Raw genomic sequence first — 24,240 nt, 5'->3', positions numbered from 1 at the left:
CCCTCCCCAGGGCTGAGGACCAAACTCAGGGCCGCGTGCTCGTCAGGCAAGTGCTCTGCCACTGAGCTAAATACCCACCCCCCCTTTTTTATTTTTAATTTTTTATTTTGAGACAGGGCCTCACTAGGTTGTTTATAGACTTGTGAAGCTGCGGAGGCTGGCTTTGAACCTGTGATCCTCCTGCCTCAGCCTCCCAAGCTGCTGGGATTCCAGGCGTGTGCCACCGTTCCTGGAGAATTGAAGCTTCTTATAATGACTTTTCATTCGTAAGATTGCTGGGAAGGCAAAAGCTTGCCACTGACCAGCCCTGGACAGGCAGCAGCCACCACAGTATCTGAGAATTTACATGATGAAAACAAGATGTCACCTAAAAAGGAAGGCCAAGGCCCCTCGGGGGAGAAGAGGTTTCATTGCCTTCCTCTCTGGTTTCCTTGGTGCAGGGGGAGAAACCCCCTGAGGCTTCTCTTCACCGAGCCCAGACTCTCTCAGCAGGCGGAGTTGCCTCGTGGCCTGGGAGACGCGGGAGGCAGGCCCCACGGAGAACTAGGGTTCTTTGGTGGTGGTTGGGATGAGAACCAAGTGGTTGGGGTGAGCCGCCTCTGCCCCTCCTTCCCTCCTACCTTCTTCCGGGCTGCAGTTAGAAGTTTTTACTGGGTCGAGTCAGTTGACGAATCTGGGACAGGGGAGAAAGTGAGAGCTCCAAGAAGCTCATTGCAGGAACACGCGTGTGGCCTCCGCTGGCTCAGCAGATGGAAACGCATCTGGGTTGCGCCCTTGCCTCTTAAGGTCAGGCGGTAGGGTGGACAGAAGTGTGAAGTGTGTGTGTGTGGGGGGGTGTTCCAGGCCCTGGTGACCTGGAGTTGGGTTGTGGCCTTTGTGGCTCAGCAGCTGGGGCCACTTGTGTCTGCGGCAACCCACGGTGGCTCCAGGGTCCCCTCCAGGCTGGTGCCGTTTTCTCGGAGGACAGCTCTGCAGAAGCCATGCCCTGCCTCTCTGTTTTGGAACCATCTTCAGTCTGGCCAGTTGCGGTCTGTTGGTTAGGTTTGCACCGGACTCTAAACATGGGGTAGTTATACTTCAAATTTGAAGCTTGGCTGTCTGTGTTGGAAGCTTTTAGAAACGTGGTCACTATGAGGACACAGTGGAGGAAATCTACCTTACTGTGGTTGTTCTTTTCTTTCCTTTTGGTGACTCCCTCCCCCTGTTCGTGGAGCTGAACGCTCAGCCAGGCCTGTCTTTGCGGGAATGCCCCTTGGGTGACCATGTCTCACCCTGCGAAGCCCACATGTGTCAGCTTTGATCTTTATCAGCATATTCATGACTTTTGGCTCGACATTTCTTGCTGTCTGAACCCCGTGCTCTTCTTCACTTTGGCAGGACAATATTGCTGAGAAGGCTTGCTGTGGGGTTCCCTGCAAGTGCTCTGGAGAAAGGGGAGACCGCGGGCCCATCGGCACCATCGGGCCAAAGGTGCGTGGCTTACTTGATCCTCCCTTAGACTTGAGCCTACAGCTGCCTCAAAGCTGACCATGGCTCAGCTGGGTCACTTCTCTAATATGTGGCCAGGAGGGGCATTGCTGAGGGCCTGCTGGAGAAGGTGCGGGGGGGGGGGGGGGTCCACGCATCTGCCAGTCTCCTCTTCCAGGGGATGAGGGAATCTCTTCTTTAATAGACTGGTTCTTCATTTCCTAGACTACTACGGACACTGTGGCACTGCGCCTGGTGGCCTCCCTGTGCTGGGCAGCCGGATTCTTAGCATGGGCTTCTAGCAGGAAGCCAGCAGGCTTCCTTGTCAAGGGACAGCCTGGAAGCGTTAAAGTCTAGGCAATACCCGAAGCCCTGCTGGGTTTCAGCTCCACTCTGCCCAGCGAAGGGCTCCCAGGGAGGGATGAAGAAGGAGGAGCCTGGGTTTCACAGGGACCGCTGTGCTGTGTTTCAGGGCATTCCTGGAGAAGACGGCTACCGAGGTTACCCTGGCGATGAGGGCGGACCCGTAAGTGCACGGTGCCCTGTCCCTTAAGCTCTTGTCTCCTGTCCCCTCTGTGCCGGGGTGAGTTGTGTCCATCAGCTGTGCGGTGGCTGATGGCTTCTCTTTGAGAGAAAAATTCTCTTCCAACATCCTTAACAGATTTCCTCAGATTTCTACGCTGTGGAAAGTAGTGTCATAATGTGGGTGTGACAGATGTGGGTGAGGGTGGGGATGTGCTTCGTCTGTGAGACAGAGGGCCAGCAGAGTCTACCAAGCTGAGACCAGGGAGCAGAGAGGTGGAGGTGAGAGAGAGCCGAGCAGGGCACCAGGCAGGGCTGTGGTCACCCCTGTGGGACTGTGGTCACTCCTGTGGGAACGTCTCCCAGATGGGGCAGATGGGGTGTTCTGGATCCCTCTTCAGTATCTGGGGGGGCTGTGGAGGGTAGAAGAGCCCCCAGAAGGGCCTTTGGGGTCAGGGCCTGGGCCAGATGTGGGCCTGGGACAGATGTGATCCTGGGAGGCTTTGGGACCCTAGGACAAGGTCCAGCCCTGGAGTAGGGGACAAGAGGTCATGGGGAGTAGGTGGGTTCTCTAGGACCCCTGCAGAGATGCTGGATGTCAGGCTGGCCTGGCCCCACTGGACAGCTGGGGACCAAGACCATGCAGAGGAGTGGCGAGAGGACAGATCCTCTGTGAGAGTCCAGCACCTTCCCTGGGCCAGTAGTGCCCTTTGGAGCTGCAACCCTCCCGTAGCCTGTTCTCTCTAGGGCAGCTACAGGTCCCTCCAGGCCTGGTTCTGGCTGCGAGTTCCTTCTGACTCCCAGACTGCACAAGCATCGTTGCAGGGAACCCCTCCCTGGCTCTCTGTCTGCAGGACTGGGGAGACAGGACGAGGGCTCAGCTTGCCTGACGCCTTCCTTTCTCGCAACAGGGCGAGCGAGGTCCCCCTGGTGTGAACGGCACTCAAGGCTTCCAGGGCTGCCCGGGCCAGAGAGGAGTGAAGGTACAGTGTGGGGTCAGGTTGGTGCTTGTAGGGTGACACACATTCACAGGGTGACGCGTGCTCAGGCTGACGCGCTTGCAGGAGGACACACCAGCCTCTCCGTTCTCAGTGTCTGGCAGCCGGGGCCTCATCAGAAGGCAGCCTGATGGGTGGGTCAGGAGCGTGGAGCTGGCCCCAGCTGGAAGGGAGCCTGGGAACGGAGGAGCCGTGGAAATACAGAGCAGTCAGGAGACAGTCACGAGGCGGTGGGAGGCCAGGGCCAGGTGGCCTCGCGCCCTGGGCCTGGGAGAGCCAGGCAGCCAAGGATCAGCTGGTGCCGCCGGAGTCTCTCCTCTGTGCTGAAGCTCCAGGCAGGTGCNCCGTCTGTCTCCCGATCTCCCCCGACACTCACCTGTCTGCCTGCCTGGCTCCCTCTCAGGGCGAATTGGGAGAGATCGGCCTGGACGGTCTCGATGGGGAAGAGGTGAGTGATTTTACTTGTGAAGTCAAACCACTCCTGGTCCCAAAGTTTCTAGAAACGAACCCCCTGGTCCACAGCTGTGCACCCTGTGATCTTTCTGTTGTCTTTGGCAGGGAGACAAGGGGCTGCCGGGGTCTTCTGGAGAGAAGGGGAGCCCAGGGAGACGGGTAGGTGAATTTCCATGGAGCTGTGCTTATGGAGAGAACACGGACGCCCCCTCTAGGGCCTCGGTATTTCCTTTATTCCTCCGCGGTCAGCCCTCTTCCTCCAGGCAGCGTTCCCTGACCTCCTCCCTTCAGGGACACCCCTGATGTCCCTCAAGTCCCCGGCCATCTCTGACACAACACACAGCATCTCCTGGCTTGGAGAGCATGTCCCACAGGGCAGGGACTGAGTGTCTTTGGTTATAAATAAGTCCCCAGTGCCTGGCTCCCCAGTAGATTTTTGTGGGTTCACTAAGTGATTCAGAAACATGAGGAAGGGGCTTTGCCTCATGTCATGTGAGCACATGGTGACGCCGTTCAGCCAATGGGCAGGAACCGGAGCCTGGGATATTCAGGGCAAGACAAAAACCCGGTGAAGGAGTGTGGGGACCTGGTGTTCGGCACCACTGTAGCTGGTGGAGTAGAACAGTGCTGGGGATCCGGGCTGAGTAGGCGATTTCTCCTGCTCTTGTCACAAAAACAAAGTAACTGTGTGTGACAAGAGATGTCCGTTTTCTTCACTGTGGACATCATTTTGCTGGCTACGTATATCCCATAGCATCATGCTGTGAACCTCAAATACACTCAATAAGATTCATTTAAAAACCTCCAAAACAGTAAGTTTTTAGCTTCCACTTCTGTGTTTATTTAGGGTGACAAAGGACCTAAGGGAGACAAAGGAGAGAGAGGGGACGTGGGGATCCGTGGTGACCCGGTAAGGTTCCCATCAGTCCTGAGCTGCGGGGAGGTGGCGGGGCAGGGGGAGGAGGGACCTCACTGGAACCCTGTGACGCGTCCCTGTGCCTGCTGTGCTCTTCCTGCAACCCGGGGTTGCTGGGTGACGTTTGTCCCCAGCTACAGAGAGGAGCATCTGCCGCTGGTGTCACAGGGAGACCTCAGAGGCTTTTCCACAGTGCTGTCTCAGGACGCTTCAAATCTGCTTTTGGAAACAAGAGCCATTTCCCGCTTTCCTTGTTTCCTGGCTCTGTAAAAGGGTCCACTTCTGACCCGCCTGTCCCCTGGGACCCAGCCTCTGTGACGAAGGACAGGTTCCAGTGACCTGGGCATTCTCCTCCCAGAGCGGCTTGCTGACGCCCTGCTCGGCTCCGTCACAGTGGATGAATGCTATCTGGGTGGGATGTGGCCCTGTGCTGCAGAGCCTTGTGCTCACGTCACGCTGATACTTCCTGGACCCTAGGGCCGTGGCTTTCCTGATACACAGACTCATCCCCTGGCTCATGTTGTTCTCAGGGTGAATCGGGACGGGACAGCCAGCAGAGAGGACCCAAAGGAGAGACTGGCGACATCGGCCCCATGGTACCGTGCTCTGCTCCTGTCCCCCTGTGCTCAGGGCTGCAGAAATGACTCTCACGCTGGCTCAGCAGCAGCTGCAGAGGCCATGCTGTGGCCTTTGACATGAGAGTCATGTGGACCGCAGCAGAGGCCCCGTGAGGCTGGCGAGTGTGTGCCCGGCCCTGAGGGACTCTCCGGGGCCAGAACAGCCCATGCAAACGGGCTGTGCCTTGGCAGAACGCATGCCCCTGAGGTATTTATGGAAGTGTGGGTCAAGCCAAAGGCTCGCGGAAGTGGGGACGTACCTGAGGCTGACACTTCCTCCTCCTGCAGACGGGCTCTTCCCCGGGGACTGACCCTTCCTGACCCTTTTGGGCACTGTGCCAGGGTTAGAAGTTCATCTCTGTGGGTCAGCATCTGACGCCATTCTTTTCCCCCACACCAGGGTCTCCCAGGGAGAGACGGCGTATCAGGAAGTCCAGGAGAAACTGGGAAGGATGTGAGTATCTTAGGGCTTTGGGGACCCTGCGGTGATTCTCAGCAAGTGCCGCATGATCTGCCAAGCACTGCCTGGTACACGGTCACTCAGCGGCTCTTCATTTAGGAACCTTACAGGGATTTCTGAGGCCATCTTTATCTGCCCATTCTGGGCTGTGCGGCTAGAATACTACAGACCGGGTAATTTATGATGTGCCTAGGGCAGGCCTCTGCTCTGACAGGAACAGAGGATGAAAGCTACACTGGGCCTGGGCAGCTGGGAATGGGTCCCCAGCCATCGTGGGAATAGCAGAAGCACATTCAGGTCCCAGTGGCCGACTGTGTGAGGGGCTTTCTAAGGGACAGGCTCCCTTGTAATCAGCTGAACACTCGTCTTGCTTCCAAAATCCACAGGCCAGCAAATATTGAAAACGATACCTTAAAAGATTTGAACATTATAATGCTGTAGAGTTACACAATGAAAAATAAATGTGGAAATGTTCATTTCTGGTGGCAATAAGCTCTCACGACTCAGTTTGTAAGTAGTTTCCTGAAATGACTTAAAGCGCAGGGTGCATACAGTTGGTTTCAATTCTTTGCACGAGGTAGAAGATGAATTGTGTCCCCCCAGCCACTGGGTGATATGACTCTTCACGCACCTGCCTCTGGCCTGGGTAATGAGTCACTGGGCACTAGGGCCTCAGACCAAACTCTAGGGTGTCCCCTTTGAGAGAGGGCCTTGCATTGATGACCCAGGACATTCCCGCGCTCCCATCTTGAACTTCTGAGTTACTATGGGCGAGTGCACGTGTTTGAGCCAGAGCCACCTCTGGTGTGTCCAGGAATAGGTGTCCGAGGGACAAGCCTGATCTCAGTGCACAGGACTTCCAGTTCAGGGATGGGTCGGACCTGGACGCAGCGAGTGTCGTCCTTGGCCCTGCGCTGCGGTGCGGGGGACTCCCGGCTGGCGATGAGCACGTTTCATTTCTGCTCACTGTGGCTGAGGGGATGGGAGGAAGCGAGGCAGGATGCTGTCCCGCGGTCCTCACTGCACTTGGCTGGGGACTCTTGTGCTGCTTGGCGGGTCGGAAGTGATTCTGGAAACTCCCCTTTGATTTGTAAGAGAGTGACAAGGAAGCAGGGCTCTCTGTGGTGGGGGTGACAAGGGCGGACTTGGTGCAGGTCCTCCTGGGTGCCTGGGCATAGTTTCTGACCCCAGGGCCAGCAGTGGGGATACTCGGGCTGGGCTCAGGGGCCCCGGGTCCATGTCAGAGTCCCCGTCTCCTCTCATGGTGTGTGACTTTCCACAGGGCGGCTTTGGCCGAAGGGGACCCGCAGGAGCTAAGGTGAGTCCAGGCTGGGCATCTCTCCTGGAGGCACGCTGCCCCTCACTGCTGGGTGCAACCAGCCCAGGGTCAGATGCCCTCCTGGGCCGTCACGGCCACTGTTTCTGCCAGCCCCTCAAACTCAGCCCCTTCAATAGGGGAAAGTTCCCCAGGGGAGCGTGGGGGTGAAATGAAGGGGACATGACCGATCAGGGGATGTCCCTGACGTGTCCCTCAGCTGGTCCTCTGGCCTGTGAGGGACAGGCGTGGGACAGGCGTGGGTCTAAAGCGTCCTCATTTCACAAAGCCCTCCTGAGGATCAGGTGAGGCAGGGTGAGAGGCGTTTTAACGTGCAGAGGTGGCTGCCGTGTGTGTGGTGTCTTGTCCTGGGGTGACCCAGGTGACCCTGTCTGTCATCTGGCCTGGGAGAGCTGCGTTTCCCTGTGGCCCTGTGAGCCAGGCTGACTCCTCTTCTCTTGTCCCAAAGGGCAACAGGGGCGGTCCAGGCCAGCCCGGCTTCGAGGGAGAGCAGGGCACCAGAGGCGCGCAGGTGGGTGCTCCTGCGGTCACAGGCTTGTGACTCTGTCCCGGTTCCCTGGTGTTTCGTGGTTTTAAGATCAAGGTGGTATGCACACAGGATTGGCTATTTGACAATGTGCAGTTGGGGGCATGATGTGCCTTCAGTCTTGTGCAGTGGTCTCAAGCATTTTTATTAGCCCCCGAAGTGACTTTGTACAAAGTCACCCCCCAAGCCCCTGGTCACCACCAGTGCTTGTTTTTATGTATTTGTCTATTTTGAACATTTCTTATCAATGCAATCATTTCATGGGTGACTTTTGAGTGTGGTACCTTTCACTTAGTAAAAGATTTTTGAGTTTTATCCATGTGTGGCATGTGCCAGAATCTCATTCCTTTTCATGGCTGAATAATGTTCCACTGGGTGGACGTAACACAGTGGTTCTGTTTGTCAACTGTTGAGTGATTGGGTTGTCTCCACCTTTGGTGACTGTGCGTAAAGGTCACATGGGTCTCCTCGGAGGCAGTCCCCTCAGCAGGACTTACAGTGGTCTTTCACTCCTCAGGGCCTACCTGGTCCCATTGGTCCTCCAGGCCTGATTGGGGAGCAAGGTATTTCTGGACCTCGGGTAAGTGTCTCCCTCTGACCTCCCCTCTTTAGCTAAATAGATAGCCCAGAACCTGGCCAGGCTGGGACTTCATGGGTGATGGGACTGTAGGTGGGCCTGTCCCTCAACTCTAGACTGCAACACACACCCTGGGTCTATCTTTGGTCCTCTCAGTGAGAGAAACGAGACCCCATTTCTTAGTGATCCAGTGACTTCTACGTCCTGATCTGTTTCTCCCAAATGTGAGCCCTGGGTGGCAAACGGGGGAGGAAGTGCCTCAGGATGGAACTGGATAAAATCTGATCAGATCTACTAGAATCAGTAGATACGCCAATGTGCCACTGTTAGCTCACGCTGGGCCCCCAGAGAGAGCCCCTCTAATTCAGCTCTTAGTGTGGGGTCCCTCCACCTCCAGTTCAGAGCAGAAGGCGTGAGCTTGCTGTGACCGTAGGTGTTAGCATGTGTCTCAGCCATGGAAGAGCAGAAGCAGGGTGCCATGGTTGGGTGGGCTCCAGTGGTAGGACCCCACCCCATTCAGGTTTCTCTCATGCCCGAGATGACAGGCAGGGAGCCACGTCGTCACTGGCTGCAGGACGTGGCCGTGGCTGGTCAGCTGGTGGGCCTGCTCGTGTAGCTACCAGGTGTGCAGGAGTGTGTGGTGGTGGAGGCCGCTCGGTGACAGCTGTCAGTCATTGCTTAGAAAGTCCTTTATCACTTGAGAATGGATAAATAACTAGTTTTTAAGTTTCTGGGTTGTATTTTTTTTGACATTTGTTGAACTTCTGGTTTACCAAGAATTCAAGTGGCACAGGTGCAAAATTGCCCAAATAATTGAAGTTACCAACAGCCCAGAAGCATCCATTAGTCGGTGCTTCCCACACCTCCTCTAGGGCCGTTGCTGGGTTGGGTAGGCTGCACCCATTGTAAGGTTTACTTTCATTCATTGATTTACCCATTCACTCAGCAGACACTTAAGTACCTCTGGATACCAGCTGCTCATTGTGGGGTGGAACGTAGAAGGGGAAACACAGTCCCATAAAGTCAGGGGCTTGTTGGGAACCTAACATTTGCATGTGAATTAGCTGCAACATGCAGGAGTCCTGACCAAGGGTTCTGGGCAGTCATGCTGATATCTGAGACGGGCACCAACCATTTCTGTGCATGTCAACCTTTGAACGTCAAGGGCTTGGGATCCGTAGGCAGCATAGTTCACCTGCCCTTGGGCTTGACCTCCACACAGGAAGGAGCTGGGGTTCAGCGGCCCGTGGGCTTAGATGGTGACCCCTTCGTGACACACCCCTTTCCTTGTGCCACAGGGAAGTGGAGGTCCTGCTGGGGCTCCTGGAGAACGTGGCAGAACTGGTCCCCTGGGAAGAAAGGTTTGTCTGGACCAAGGAAGAGCTTCTCTGAGGGCGGGGACTTGGGTGGAGGCACATGTCCCCTAGACCTCACTGAAGATTCTGTCTGCTTAGTTTGCTCCTCCTCCGTGCTGCCCTGCGGATAGCCTCACCAGCCCCATCACTGCGCTCACCACGACCTGCCCAGTGGGCTGCTCTCTCCTGACCAAGCCCCCCCACTCGCTGGCTGATAATCTGGTGCATTCTTGCCTGACGCAAGCTGAGGGAGCAGTGTCCTCTGATTCCCCAGAGCAGCTGGGCACAGCTCTGCGTGGTCTCAGTACCACAGGGCGCCACGATTTTTACATCTGGGCAGAGCACACGCAGTAGCTCTGTGCACTGTGAAGTCATAGAGACCTAGACCCCGGTGGCTTGTGCCACAAAAGGCTGAGCACCTGCCTCTATGGGCTTTGAGAAAAGGGACTCTTTCTTCCCCAGAAGCCTGCTCCCATGCCCTGGGAGAATAAGCGCCAACCCTCTGACTTCTTTCTCATGCTCCACATATGAATGCTGCAGTTTTAAACAGTACATGTGACTTTTTAGATTGACGTATAATAACTACACTGTGATATTTGATGTGGGTATACAGTGCACAGTGTTTCTTCGTGGCGGGAACCTTTGAACTGACTCCTCCAGTGTTCTGGAGATGTACAATGAGGTCTAAGCTGAACACCTCCTGTGCCACACGACACCAGGACGCACTCCCCTTTCCAATCGCTTGGGTTGCTGTGGCTCAGTCTCTCCGTCCCCTGCACCTTCCCAGACTCCTGACCACGGCTTGCTCTCCTCTCAGTTGTTCTCATGGCTTCTGCACGTCAGGGAAGACACTGGGGTCTGTCTTTCTGCACCCGGCTCATTGCAATCATAAATGACCTCATAGAAACTGAGCTTCCAGTGGCCCTGGGAGACAGCGGCCGAGCAGCAGCAGGGCTAGAGCACTGCGCCCCAGCCTCACTCACCACGTCCCCCCTGTCCTCTCCTGTCCAGGGCGAGCCTGGAGAGCCAGGGCCAAAGGGAGGAGTCGGGAACCGCGGCCCTCGAGGGGAGACGGTAAGGCCCGGGTACTCTGTGCGCTGCAGATTCTGGGGCAGTAGGGAAGCTGGGACCTCGGTTCCCACGGGAGGCGACTGGGCATTGCTTTTTGTATTACTGGGGACACGACTGAAAATCCTGGAATCTGCTGCTTGTAAACAGCCAGTAAGTTTCAAAATGTCTCACTTAATTGGCGAGGGAGGGAGTGCGGGAGCCTCTCTGCTAGGTGAAGGCGGGGTTTTCCAGAGCTTGAAGCAGCTTTCGACCCCACAGGCTTGACCTGCTGGAGCTCTCCTTCATACGAGTTCAGGTGCTTGGGTTGACGTGGGATTGGATTAGGTAAGGTCTCCGTCCGAGGGAGACCGTTTCTTCTGAATGAGACATCCTAGGAACAGAAATCATCATCACTCATTTTTGAGAAGTTTATCTAAACTCATCCAAGTCTCACTAACAGTGATTTTGTCATGTATATTTCTATGTAGGAAAAGGAAACCTATAATTCACTCGGAATTTTCTAAAAATGAGTCACTACACCTGAAAACTCTGTACAGACCATGCGCATCAGACGTTATGAACCCCAAGTTTTAAAATATTTCTCTCGTGTTTCTTGTCTTCAGCTAATTGAAGTTAAAAAAAAATCCTATTTCTATTACTTTTAGTCTCAGAAGCAGAAGGGAAAAATCAGACTTTAAGATCTATTCAAATCACTGAAAGCAACCTCTCCCTGAGTCTGCTTCCGGACATTTGGGGTGATTGCTCTTAACTCTTGGTGTCTATTTAAAATTGTAAATTATTGAAGTGTTGATTTTCCAATATGTTTTAGATATATCAATGTAGATTTCATATAAATTGTTCTGATGCTTTTGGAGGAGTTGACGGTGCCCATTCTGAATGTCCCACAGGAGAGGGCTGGGGACAGGTGCTGGGCATGGGGAGGAGGCATTTGGAAGGAGAGTCATCTGGACAGGGTGCCTTGGGAGGACAGGAAGGGGCTCAGAGAGGGGGAGCCAAGAGAGCCCGAGAGTTGGGTTCATTATCCCTGTTTTTGGTAGCCTCAAAGACTCCTGGATGATATTCGTGAGGTGGCCCCAAGATTCCTTCCAACTCTAGGATTCCCTGGTTTGCTGAGCTCTGCGTGCGTCCAACAGTACTTGATGTTTGCAGGCTGCAGTTCTCGAGGGCGAGCCGCTCATTCAGAGTATTCGTCCTTCTCCATATTCGCAGTCCTCTGCCCCGGGTTGCTAAGAGGTCCTTTGTGCCCTCCACCTCTGGACATGGCTTTGTTCACACACCTGTAGGATGGGGGAGGGTGGGAAGCATTCCTTCTCCTGCTCCTGGTCTGGGGACATTTCAGGGCCTCAGGGACTGTCTGCTCAGGACAGCAGCAGGGCAGCCAAGGTGGCTGTTCAGTGCCCACAGGGGCACCGGCAGTGATGTTCTCTTTTCCTTCTAGGGAGATGACGGGCGAGATGGAGTTGGCAGTGAAGGACGCAGAGGCAAAAAAGTATGTCCTGCGAGGCTCTGGAAAAGTCCCTGTTGTCTCATGATTTAGAGAATTCTCTGTTTAAATCTTATTGTATTTTAGTGATAGATATTTATGTTTGATGATTCTACAGACTTTTTTTTTCTTTCAAGGTCAATTTATTTTAGGTGATTTTAAGTTGGTACCCAATATTGAGCCACTTATTTGTGTTTTACAGGGAGAAAGAGGATTCCCTGGGTACCCAGGACCAAAGGTAAATATTCCCTGGGTTTGCAGGAGTCCGTGTGTCTGTGAACCAAAAAGCACATCATCTTGGCTTCAGTCGCCACATACTCACTCCACCTCCCTGGGAAAGACCCCACCCTCTCCGGGGTACTCCCTCTTCTAGCACAAGGAGGTGACAGCACAGCGCTTGTGAGGTTCCCTGGAGTAAGAGTGTAAGATGTGGTAGCTTCTGCGATACTGTCACTGCTGATTAAATAACCCAGGCTGTCAGCAAGTGCCACCAGGACACTGGCAGCCCTTGAGAAGCCAGTCCCTAAGCACCTGGCTGTCCTGAGAGTGTGGTCCAGACGCCTCACGGCAGTCCTGCCCACGGTCCCCAGCTGGACCTTCTGTTCCAGAGCTTGATGTGCTATTTTTTGGTTCTCTTCCAGGGAGTCCCTGGTGAGCCTGGGGGAGCTGGAACACCTGGACCCAAAGGCATCCGAGGCCGAAGGGTGAGCTCGCCTGGGCCTGGGCCGCGGCTGGGAATGGCTACGTGCAGAACAGCATCACTAACTGCCGAGGCCCGGGAAATCGCCCTTCCCTTGGGCCTGGCCAGTGCCACCACGGGGTGAAAGAGCAGGAGCCCCAGGTCTTAGGCCAGTGTCTCATGGCCCCCTGGGGCTGTGGTCTGCGACCTTCCTCCTTGCCCTCCTGCTCACTGGGCAGTCCTCAGAGCCCCCTCCCCTAGGATGCCTCAAGGTGCCCAGCCCCCAGTCACCCCCAGTGGGGCGTGAGGGAGGCTCAAGTCAGGGGACTTTGGGAGTCCGTGCAGTCACATTTGGCCAGGGCCCCGGACAGTGGGGCAGCAGGGCTCCCTAGGTGTCGGGGCCACTTACGAGGGCTCCTGGTTGGACCACAGGCTCTGCAGCACTGGCTGATGAGCCTCCCCTTCTGTTAGCTGCTCCCGGATCTGGATTTCTCTCTTTAGTGGACTTTCCTTGCCCTCCTAAGACTGCACCGGGTCTTGAATTAGTGACCCATGCTCTAGGCGGAGGCGAACATGGCTAAGACTTATCTCCAGCCTGCAGTGCAGTTGGGCAGTGAGGGTGATGGCGCTGTAAACGTGGTCAGCGAAGACAGTCAAGTGAGGCATTTTTACTCCAGGTGGAGTTGGAAGCACGATCAGTCATCCACACAAGAGATCCTCTAATTCATTTGCGGTTACTGAATCTCTTGGGCATTCGAGCTAACGCTTTGGTTGGTTGGCGGGCAAGCCTTTGTCCCACCTGAACCTGCCAGAGAACACAGTCATGCGAACTGACTCCAGTGTCCAGGTCCCTTGTTCTGCACTTGACTTGTGGGGCGTTTGCATCCCTGAGTGGGGACTCAGTGCGGGTGTGGGATGTTGGGTCGATTGCCTTCACCATCCTTCCCGGCTGCAGGAGCTGGGAATGAGCAGGGTCTGTTCTACCCACTCTAGGGAAATTCAGGACTTCCGGGGGCCGTCGGACAGAAGGGAGACCCTGGCTACCCGGGACCATCCGTAAGTACCCATCTAGCTCCACCTGAGCCCAGGGGTGGGTAAGGCTGAGGGCTTTCCATGGGTCCCTAGAGACTCCCTCAAGTTTTCCTCACAAGAATGGGCTGGGTTTTGTTATTTTTTGAAAAAACACTGCCCTTCTGATATTATAATGGGGAAAAGAACTTTTGAATTTTGGAATAACAAGAAACTTTAAACAACCTGTTTCCTGGGAGCTGGGTGTGGCTAGGTGGCAGAGCCTATGCTGAGGATGCACCAGGTGTCCTGATCTGATCCCCAGCCTATAAACCAAAAGCAAGTGTTTCCTGTGGTTGTCTGCAGTCCAGGGAACGCTGTGATTTGCCTTTATAATTTCCTGATATCGGCCTGTGAGGGGAAAACAAGAGCAAAGTCAGTGCGTCTTGTTTGCATCTCATGGAGGTGGTCTACCTGTGTCAGGTCCTGGTGTGGGGAGTCTCCCTTTGCCCACTGAATCTCCATGGGATCTCCAGATGTGTGGCTGAGAAGCCACTAGCCATGCTTCCACCAGGAGCCAGGAGAACTCTATTACTAATATCTTTGTGTCCTTATTTTACTTTGTTTCTGTATTGAAATTGATGAGGTTCACAGGTGAATGGAAAAGGTGACTTTGGGTTGTAAAAGTGACTCCTGGAGGGACAGATGAAGGGCCTTGTTTGGGTGGAGCAGGGTGGCCATCAGGGTATGAGGCCTTGGGGTGAGCTGCTGAGGCAGCCTAGCTCTGTCTTAGAGCCGGGGGTGGGTGGGGACAGTCCAGTCGAGATGGGAGGCTGTGGACACCGAGGGCCTGGGATGGCTTAGCGATGCCCCCCCCCCCCGGCTTCTGTGTGCAAGCTCTCCTTTCGGGAGAGGGGTATCCAGGCTCAGGCTCAGGTGTGGACTGGCCATTAATGGGTGACCGGCCCCTAGGATGAGGGTATGCAGCTACTCTGCAAGCCAGGCTGCCCCCCAAGGGACGCACTGCTGTTCTGGGTCTTCTCTGCTGAGCTGTCCGAGCAATCAAGGCGAGTTTAGAGCGAGCGGCTGGAGTGGCCAAGGTCACCCAGGGTCTGCCTCGCTCCCGTCACGTTAGCGTGGGCCAAAGGCAGTTCCTCTGAATGCCACATCCGCACCACAGCTGCGCCTCTCAGCCTGTCCTCCCTTGGTTTTACAGGGTCACAAAGGCAATCGAGGCGACTCCGTTGACGTAAGTTGCATGCGTCCAGAGCAAACCATTGTCCTGCCGGCCTTGCTCCCGCTCTCCTCACACACTCTTCCGTTTTCTTTTAAAGCAATGTGCCCTTGTCCAGAGCATCAAAGACAAATGCCGTAAGTGCAGACCTCCTTGGCCCTGACACGTGTATCTTTACCTTTGAACCCTCAAGCCATAGACGTGCCCTTCACCATTTCTTCTCCTTCTCCCTTTCTAGCTTGCTGCTATGGTAAGTGACTGCGGTGGTGCCACTTTCTTCTGAGGAGAGGAGGACCCTTCCCAGTGAGTACTGCTTGCCAACCCGCCCCTCTCCACAGGGCCCCTGGAATGCCCCGTCTTCCCGACGGAGCTAGCCTTTGCTTTGGACACCTCTGAGGGGGTCACCCAGGACACGTTCAGCGGGATGCGAGACGTTCTTCTGAAGGTGGTGGACGGCTTGACCATTGCGGAGAGCAACTGCCCCAGGGGGGCCCGTGTGGCCGTGGTCACCTACAACAGCGAGGTGACCACAGAGATCAGGTTTGCCGACTCCAGGAAGAAGTCCGTCCTCCTGGAGAGCATCAGGAACCTCCAGGTGCCGCTGACCTCCAAGCAGCAGAGCCTGGAGACAGCCATGTCCTTCGTGGCCAGAAACACGTTTAAGCGTGTGAGGAGTGGATTCCTGATGAGGAAGGTGGCCGTCTTCTTCAGCAACAAGCCCACCAGGGCCTCCCCGCAGCTACGGGAGGCCGTGCTCAAGCTCTCGGACGCAGGCATCACCCCGCTGTTCCTCACGAGCCAGGAGGACCGGCAGCTCGTCAACGCCCTGCAGGTCTGGGCTCCGCGGCCGCTGCGGCCTCCCTCTCCTCCCGCCCCGGGGAGCTTCTCAGCACACCCCGCTCTCCAGGGTGGACTTGCGTCCCGGTGAGGCCAAGCTGAGGACCTCTGGGAGGTGTCCGAGGCTCTGGCACCGGTGCGGCGCCAGCCACCCCTCCAGGTCCCTCCTCACGGTCTGCAGCTCTGACCTGCTAGTGAGGCTCTGGGCCTCGTCACCGAGTCCAGCGTCAGTGTTGGTGGATTCCCTCTGCCTCCCAAGAGGGTGGTGTGGCCGTGTCCCTTCCTCAAGGGACCTGGAAACACTCCCTGTGTGCACGGCCAGGCCAACCTTCCCTGCGCCTCTGGGACATGTGCCCTTCCCAGTTGATACTAACGTTGACTTGCTGTAATTGATGAATTAATGTTTATCCAGGGCCACTTCTGCTGGGTCTGTCCAAAGCATGTGGTCAAGGGGTGCGAAAGGCAGGAGCCCCTGACCTGGATCGGGGGGCCTTGGTGCTGGTCCCATCCTGGCCTGCTTGCCCTCACAGGGCCTTAGGTCTCTCTCCTGTAAGGGGAGGCTGGGGTGATGGTGTCCAGTGTCTTCCCTTCAACATGGTGTTCTGTTGTCCTCTGCATGCATGGGCAGGGGACAGTGGGCCATGGCCACAGTCTCTCCGTGCCTTATTCTGCGGGACTGTGTGGGCCAGTTTGAGCACAGGACACTGGGCCCGGGGTCCAGTTGGAACTGTGTTTGTGTGAGGGTTCCCTTTTCATGCCTCCTCCCTATGTGGGCGGAGTGACCTGGCGCACATGTGATTCTTGACAGTGTTTTCTGGAAGGTGAAGAAAGGATTCTTCCTTTATCCTTCACTCTCTCACTCAGGTTGATGAGTAGTGACAATTTGCACGCCAGCCACTGTGATGGGCAGAGCTCTTCCCTTCTGGGAGTGATTTCCTGTGGGCTTGGTCACTATCGAAGCCTCAAAGGGTGGGGACCGGATGGGGCTCACATTTGCCAACTGCTGCTGTTGCTAAAAGTAATCCAATATCTAAGTCCCCGGTATTTGTTAGAGGACACACCAGACGTTTGACTTACATTATCTCATTTAATCCACCAAATAACTCTATTAACGGGAAGGTACCACTAACCCTGTATTATAGCGGAAGAAACAGAACCCCAGAGAGGTTGAATAATTTCACATGAGGCCCAGCAGAAGGTGCAGGAGGAGGAACTGAACTCAGCCCATGCCTTAGAACAAGCCCTGTGCCTTCCTCTCGGACAGCGCCGCTCCCCTCCCCCGACCCAGGTGGGAAGGTTCTGAGCCCCTGGGAAGTTGGTCTACTGATGTGACTTGGATTTATTCCTATACGTTCAAATAGTTCCCTGTCACCAACCCTCCCATACCAGGCATCTCCTTTTGTTTAAACCAGATCAACAACACAGCGGTGGGGCACGCCCTCGTCCTGCCTGCAAGGAGGGACCTCACGGACTTCCTGAAGAACGTGCTCACCTGCCACGTTTGCCTGGGTAAGGTCTTCTCCAGGGGAAAGTCTATCCACGGCAATTCAGGACCACAGCCACGGGGGACCTCCTAGCGAGACTGTGAGCTGTCTGAGGCGCTGGAGTTAAACTAAGAGGCTCCTGGGGGCCGATGTAAATGCCGATGAGGGGCCTCCTTATTTAAAGTGGACCTCCCCACACAGAGCCTCTCTTCTAGAGGGAGACAAAGGAGAAGGTGGCCCCATTCCAGTTACAGCCTTAAAATCTGGGATTAAAATGTTTGGCTAAAGTGACCTTTCAGAACCTATTTCTTCAAAGAGTGGCTAAGAATGGGGATAATGTTCCCTTTTCGTTTGAAATGATGGTCTGGTGATGATAAAGGGAGTACTTTACTGATTTGTTCTTCTAATGAGTTTTAGGGGGTGAGAGCTGATATCTGGCCACAATCAAGTTGAGAGATAATAGGTTTCTGTCCTGGGTGGCAGTTCTGAGTACCCAGACTCCCAGCCGAGGGGCCCACGGGGCTGCGGGAGCCCCAGGATAAGTGGGCTGCCGCGCTTCTTTCCAGACATCTGCAACATCGACCCGTCCTGCGGATTTGGCAGCTGGAGGCCAGCCTTCAGGGACAGGAGAGCAGCAGGCAGCGATGAGGACATTGACCTGGCTTTCATCCTGGACAGCTCAGAGGCCACCACTCTGTTCCAGTTCAACGAGATGAAGAAGTACATAGGCTACCTGGTCAGGCAGCTGGACCTGAGCCCAGACCCCAAGGCCTCGCAGCACTTTGCCAGGGTGGCCGTCGTGCAGCAAGCCCCCTTCGAGTCTGTGAGCAACGCCAGCGTGCCGCCTGTGCGGGTGGAGTTCTCCCTGACGGACTACGGCTCCAAGGAGAAGCTGCTGGACTTCCTGAGCAGGGGCATGACGCAACTGCAGGGGACCCAGGCCTTGGGCAGTGCCATCGAGTACACCATAGAGAACGTCTTTGAGAGTGCCCCCAACCCCCGGGACCTGAAGATCGTGGTGCTGATGCTGACGGGCAAGATGCAGCAGCAGCAGCTGGAGGAGGCCCAGAGAGCCGTCCTCCAGGCCAAGTGCAAGGGCTACTTCTTTGTGGTCCTGGGCATTGGCAGGAAGGTGAACATCAAGGAGGTGTATGGCTTTGCCAGCGAGCCCAACGACGTCTTTTTCAAACTAGTGGACAAGTCGACTGAGCTCAACGAGGAGCCTTTGATGCGCTTTGGGAGGCTGCTGCCGTCCTTTGTCAGCAGTAAGTCCTGCAGAGCCTAGCACTTGTCTGGCCACGCTCTGTGCTAGCCCCACAGTCCAGGCCACTGGGGCAGGCAGGTAACCACAGGAGAGATACCAGTGTGCTGACATGCACGTGTCCCTTTGCTCAACAAGTAGATGTGATGCCTGTCATATGCTAGAAATGCTCTTAGGAGCCAGCGTCAGCAGGGGACACACAGACAACAGTCCTGGTCCTCATTTACTCATTTTTAATCCCAAATTTGATGGGGACCTCCTTGCCGTAAGATGCCATTGGTGTTCCAGAGGTTTGCTGGGTGGGCAAGGGGGTCAAGCAGACATTCACTATGCATGCCCCAATAAGTTGATGCCTTAAAGAAGTGTATCCTGTGGGGAGCATTGATCTGGGATTAGCCACCAAGCCCACGCTTGCTTCCCCTGCATCTTTGCCACTGGGGATCTTCCTCCCTAGAATATTCCCCCACCTTCTTATCAAATGCATCAAAACTCACCCTGTCTGCCCCAGCTCACTGTGGGTACTCCCTCTCCCAAGGACTGTGCTTGGTGAACCTGGATGCCAAACTTGGGCCATCTGTTACCTGGACCACTGGTCATTTTTTTGGTGGGTCTGGTACAATGCATAGTCAAACAAGCAGAGGCTGTGTATCACCCCAATGGGGGATCTGCAAAGTCTGAACACACAGGGCCCCGCTGAATATTTATGGTCCAAGGGAAAGTCTGTAAAGGCCTTTCCCCAGAACACACCAGGGAAACGTGAAGCAAAGGAAAGCCACACGTCCACCCAGGGATTGCTGTTCCTGTCTTCAGAAGGTTAAAAACAAAAGTGTTATCGAGCAAAGCTCTGAGAAAATATTAACTGTAATTGGACTATAATTTGATGTTTGGAGTTTGGAACTTGCTAAGCTCTCCTCATGAGTTTTCTTCTATTCCTGTCTTCTTCCTCACATTGAGTGAATACCATCTTTAACCCAATCACTCAAATACCAAATAGAACATACTGGCCTGAGCTGTGGTATGAATCTAGTACCATCACCCTTAATGGTTAACATCACTGGGCTTAGCTTGTCTGGAAGAACCAATTAATTTGATAAATATTTATGGCCGACTAAGCATTATCTCTAGTCATATCAGACTGATTTTAATTTCCATGTGACTCATGTGCAGTTCAAATATTTTTTCTTGTTTTTCTCTAGGTGAAAATGCTTTTTACTTGTCCCCAGATATTAGGAAACAGTGTGATTGGTTCCAAGGGGACCAACCAGCAACTGCTATGAAGTTTGGTCACAAACAAGTGTAAGTGATTATAATTATTTTTGAAAAAATTGTGGTGCTATAGGTGGAATGCAGAGGTCCTCCAACCATCCTCTAACTTTATGGAGGAGGACATTGACATTCAGATAGTAGGACGTCTCAAAGGTAATGTAGGATGTTCTTAAAGAATTTGTTATATTGGTTAGCTTTTGCTGCATAACAAATTAGCCAAAACTCAGTGGAATGGCTTACAGCAGTGATTATTTAATTCATTTAGAATTCTGGCTGGGCTCAGCTGGGTGGTTCTTCTGGTCTCTGCTGGGCTCTTGAGTGTGCCATTTGTAGATATGGACTGGCAGGTCCAGAATGGTCTCCACTGGGTTGGTTCACCTCTGTTCCATGGGTCTCTCATCCTCCAGCAGGCTAGCCTGTTTGTTCATAAGGTGACCAGGCCAGTACCATGGAAAGTCGGTGGCAGTGTGCCAAGAGTCTTGAAACCTAAGAGACCTGGTACACTGCTGACTTCTACCCCATCTGTTAGCCAAAACCCATGTCCAAAAACTGGCCTAGATTTAAAGGTGGAAAACTAGGCCAAGAGGGGACCTGGCGTGTCACGTTATTCAGAATATGGACACAGAGAAGGTAGATGTTTGAGGCCGTATGTCTAAACAGTCTGTTGTACCTGGTGTGATAGGATTTCTTTTCTTTTTTTTTAAAAAATATGTTTTAGTTGTTGATAGACATTTACTTTGTTTTTATTTCTGTGTGGTGCTGAGAATTGAACCCAGTGCTTCATGCATACTAGGCAAGCACTCTACCACTGAGCCACAATCCCAGCCCTGTGTGATAGGATTTCGTAAGAACTGAATACAAAAAAGTATTAAGCAAAGCATTAATAATCGTAATAATCTTACAATCACTAATGCTTCAGTAGCGTGTGGAGGTGGCAGCCCTGGGAGGCAACATGTATGCCTTCCAGGAAGAGGAATGAGAGCTGGGAGACTGGAGGACCACGGTACCATGGTGCTGCGGCTCGTGGACCTGCTCCATGGCCCATGCCCTGCTCCATTTCTGGTGCCAACTCTAGGAACAGAGAGGAGGAGAATGTGGCCACATGAGAGGACTAGGTGGGGTGGAGGGGGACATGGTTGCAGGAGCTGAGCTCATGTGGGTGTCAGCTATTTGTGCTCCTTAAGGGACTGCCACAGTATGTCACACTTAAGTGGGGGTGGAGGTTCTTTGCACCAGATGAGAAGTGAAACCATCCTTGGAAAACGAATGTCAGTTCCCCAGCTGACCTGGGGGTGCGGGAGAGCCACCTCTTTCTGTTGCAGACCCTTCTCTCTATCACCCTGTAAGTCCTTCAGCTCCTGCCCCCATCGTCAGAGGGAGTGGTGCCAAATCCCTGCCTAGTAGGCTGAAAGTCATGACCAAGGCAGCTACGACCCTCCCCAGGCACTGGGATGCCGGCCCAGCCGGATCCAGGTTCACAGGCTCTATCTACTCTTCAGCTTTTCATGGACCCCATTTTTTTATGAAATAACCTCTAAAGTTGGCTCAACTGACTCATCTTTAGGAAAACTGAATGAACAAAGTAACAGTATTTGTACTTTTATGATATCAGCTTGAAAATATCCTGCATATGATTTGTAGCATGATACAGCTGTAAAGTAGTTGAATTTTCATCTAAAAGCAAGAATGAAGCATGGATCTGTGCTGTTGCATTGTTTGATGCTGTTGTAGATTTTTTTAAATTTATTTTTTAGTTGTAGTTGGACACAATAACTTTATTTTATTTATTTATTTTCATGTGGTGCCAAGGATCAAACCCAGGGCCTTGCACGTGCTAGGCGAGTGCTCTACCGCTGAGCCAGGACCCCAGCCCACTGTTGCAAGTTTTTGTACACATACACAAAAATTGATACAAACAAAAGATACACACATTTTCAGCCAACAATGAGCCATAGGAGCAAAGTGTTATATGCTGACCTCATAACTTTCTAGTTCAACGTGGCATTTTGATGAATGGACACCTTTTTACAGTGAAAATAGCTAATTACTAATTTTATTTAATTTTAATGTATGTTTCAGTTTGTTAAGTGTTATAATTAGAACACTATTAATATTTATTCTCTTATATCTTATTTCTGTCTTTTAAAAATGAATTGAAAATAAGATGTCAGATGTTCTTATAGTACCATGTAAGCTTTATTTTTAAGGATTCTATTTTTAGATGCCATTCAATATCTTCTTTTAGTGTCCCAAATTCTAAAATTAAGAAACTCTGAACATGTGCAATACTATGCCTAATCTCTAAAAAACTATAGGGCAAGCATTTTTGCCAAAACAGCACATTTCCCATAGATCCTTGGGTCGATGTCTTCGACTACTTAGATAACATGCAAAGTTACAGGTGGAAGTAACCTTTAATCTGTTTTAACAGAAACATTCCAAATAATGTTACTTCAAGTCCAACATCCAAACCAGTGACCACAACGAAGCCAGTGACCACAACAAAGCCGGTGACCACCACAACAAAACCAGCCACCATTGTGAACTTGCCGCCTGCTAAGCCAGCTGCTGCACGACCTGTCCCTGCCAAGCCCGCGGCTGCCAAGCCTGTGGCCGCCAAGCCTGTGGCCACCAAGCCGGCCACGGCCCGACCTGCAGTGGTGGCTAAGCCAGCGGCAGCGGTGAAATCTGCAGCTGTGAGACCCCCTGCCCCTGCTGCAAAGCCAGCAGCCACCAAGCCTGAGGCTCCTAGGTCCCAGGCCAAGCCAGCTGCCACCAAGCCCGTTGCTGCCAAGCCCGTGGGTAAGAAGCCCAGCTGGGGCTGCCTTGCTACACCCTCCCAGGCCCCTCTGAGGGTGCCCTTGGAGGCTGATTTGCAGTCGGAATATGGTTGGTGATCCCCTTGGTGATCGTAAACTTTGTCCCTGCTGTGAGGCATATGGTCACAGAATAGGGTCTCAGGCTGTGCATTGTGGCAATATTAGGTATTGATTAGGATCTGGGTGATCATCCTTGCCCAAAGACTAACCTGCAAGCTCCTTCTAAACATAGTAAAGATGCGTGTCCGACTCTGACAGGTATGAGAGGTAGCTGGGTTCGAGGCGCCCAGCATGTGTGGGTTATCTTCCTCAAAGTTGATGCTAAAAGATGCTAAGAAAGTCACCCCTGTAGAGGAACATGAGGCAGAATGTATGTGCTCAGGAAAGGTGGGAATTGCTTTCAGTTCATGAGCAGAATGGAAGCAGAGATCCCTTTAACAGAATTTTATGCTATGCCCTAAAGTTCCATGACTTAGATTTTAAATGGCAAGGCTCATTTTGTCCTGAGCATCTTCCTATAGCTCTCCAGATCTTGCATTTTCAAAGTATCCCCTTAACAATGGAGATTTTCAAAAGGAGGTTATGTACCTTGCTGGTGAGTAATGAGACTTTAAATTATTCTTAATTAGTGAACTTCATGTTTCACGTATGCTGAGTGTGACAGTATTTCTCAGGAGCTTGAAGGAGAAATTAGTTCAACTTCCAGTGCTGACTCATGGCTTTCAGGTGTCCTCCTCGCCTGAGTGGCACAGTCACACGGGCCCTATTCTTTACCTCCATGCTCTGCTCTGGTCTGTCTTTCAGCTAAGGCGTCCCGAGAAGTCCAGGTATCTGAGATCACCGAGAACAGTGCCAGACTCCACTGGGAGAAGCCTGAGCCTCCTAGTTCTTATTTTTATGACCTTGCTGTCACCTTGGCCCACGACCGGTCCCTGGTTCTGAGGCAGAACCTCACAGTCACCAACCGCGTCATTGGGGGCCTGCTGGCCGGGCAGACCTACCATGTGGTGGTGGTCTGCTACCTGCGGTCACAGGTCAAAGCCATCTACCAAGGAAGCTTCAGTACAAGTGAGTACAGGTGGCCTCACGGGCAGCCTGCTTTGTACCCGGGATACCCAGTGGGACAGAAGGGAGCAATTGTGATGGCATCTATCCTGAAGTACCAGCAACGTTTAAATGGAAAAATAAGAATCCAGGGTGCTTTGGTTACACCCTAAGTTTATAGAGCAACAGAATAAAAGGGGGTTCCATGTGAATGTGCTCTGGCTCTTGGGTTCTGGCTGCTGCACGGAGGAAACCAGGTTCTCTGTGCCTGAGAGCAGCCTGCTAAGGTGGGGGTCTCTGCTGCCCCACCTGGCCCTGGAAAGTAGCCGCGAGTCACTACCTTCTTAGGGAGCAATGGAGAGACTATGAGGACTCGCTCCCAGGGCAGCGAGGCCAGCAGCCTCTGCCTCCCTGGCCCACCAGTCTCATGCTCTGCCAGCTCCTGCCCATCACTGAAGACTGCCTTCCCAGCTGTAACCCAGGGGCCCTTCTCTCTCTCTTTCTGAGTTCCTTCCTCTTGACCTCCACTGCTCCAGGGAGGTGGGAGCAGGCCAGGCCCCTCTTCTTTTCAGGCCAGTGTGACTCAGACTGGGGGATCACAGGGGGAGGGGGGATCACAGGGGGAGGGGGGTGATTCCCCTTGGCAACCACTGGTCAGGCTCAGCATCCCCAGGAGTCAGAGACCTGCCCAACCCTGGCCTTCGGTTTTCTTGGATGCCGTGGAAGAGGTTTGTGGGAGATGAGAGGGTTTCCTCCACCTGCTTGGTAACCCATGTCACCTTGCAGACCACAGCATAAGTAGCACATGGGGACTTCCGAATCCCGTT

General features: G+C 53.4%; 1 protein-coding gene across 1 annotated transcript in view; it reads left to right on the top strand.

The window, feature by feature from the left end:
• Positions 1–24,240, top strand: part of Col6a3 (collagen type VI alpha 3 chain) — a 79,525-nt gene that overhangs the window by 47,025 nt on the left and 8,260 nt on the right. The window contains 26 exon segments of the mRNA XM_015481622.2: positions 1,378–1,470; positions 1,940–1,993; positions 2,901–3,029; positions 3,391–3,435; positions 3,546–3,599; positions 4,288–4,350; positions 4,887–4,952; positions 5,374–5,427; positions 6,716–6,751; positions 7,218–7,280; positions 7,813–7,875; positions 9,171–9,233; positions 10,239–10,301; positions 11,737–11,787; positions 11,984–12,019; positions 12,423–12,485; positions 13,454–13,516; positions 14,685–14,717; positions 14,803–14,839; positions 14,941–14,952; positions 15,041–15,534; positions 16,952–17,048; positions 17,590–18,288; positions 19,481–19,580; positions 21,982–22,352; positions 23,174–23,437. Of these exon segments, the coding sequence (XP_015337108.1) occupies positions 1,378–1,470; positions 1,940–1,993; positions 2,901–3,029; positions 3,391–3,435; positions 3,546–3,599; positions 4,288–4,350; positions 4,887–4,952; positions 5,374–5,427; positions 6,716–6,751; positions 7,218–7,280; positions 7,813–7,875; positions 9,171–9,233; positions 10,239–10,301; positions 11,737–11,787; positions 11,984–12,019; positions 12,423–12,485; positions 13,454–13,516; positions 14,685–14,717; positions 14,803–14,839; positions 14,941–14,952; positions 15,041–15,534; positions 16,952–17,048; positions 17,590–18,288; positions 19,481–19,580; positions 21,982–22,352; positions 23,174–23,437 (3,166 nt within the window).

Source organism: Marmota marmota, unplaced genomic scaffold (assembly GCF_001458135.2).
Source record: "Marmota marmota marmota unplaced genomic scaffold, marMar, whole genome shotgun sequence".
NCBI classification, from domain to species: Eukaryota; Metazoa; Chordata; class Mammalia; order Rodentia; family Sciuridae; genus Marmota; species Marmota marmota.
This window is presented reverse-complemented; position numbering and strand designations above follow the sequence as displayed.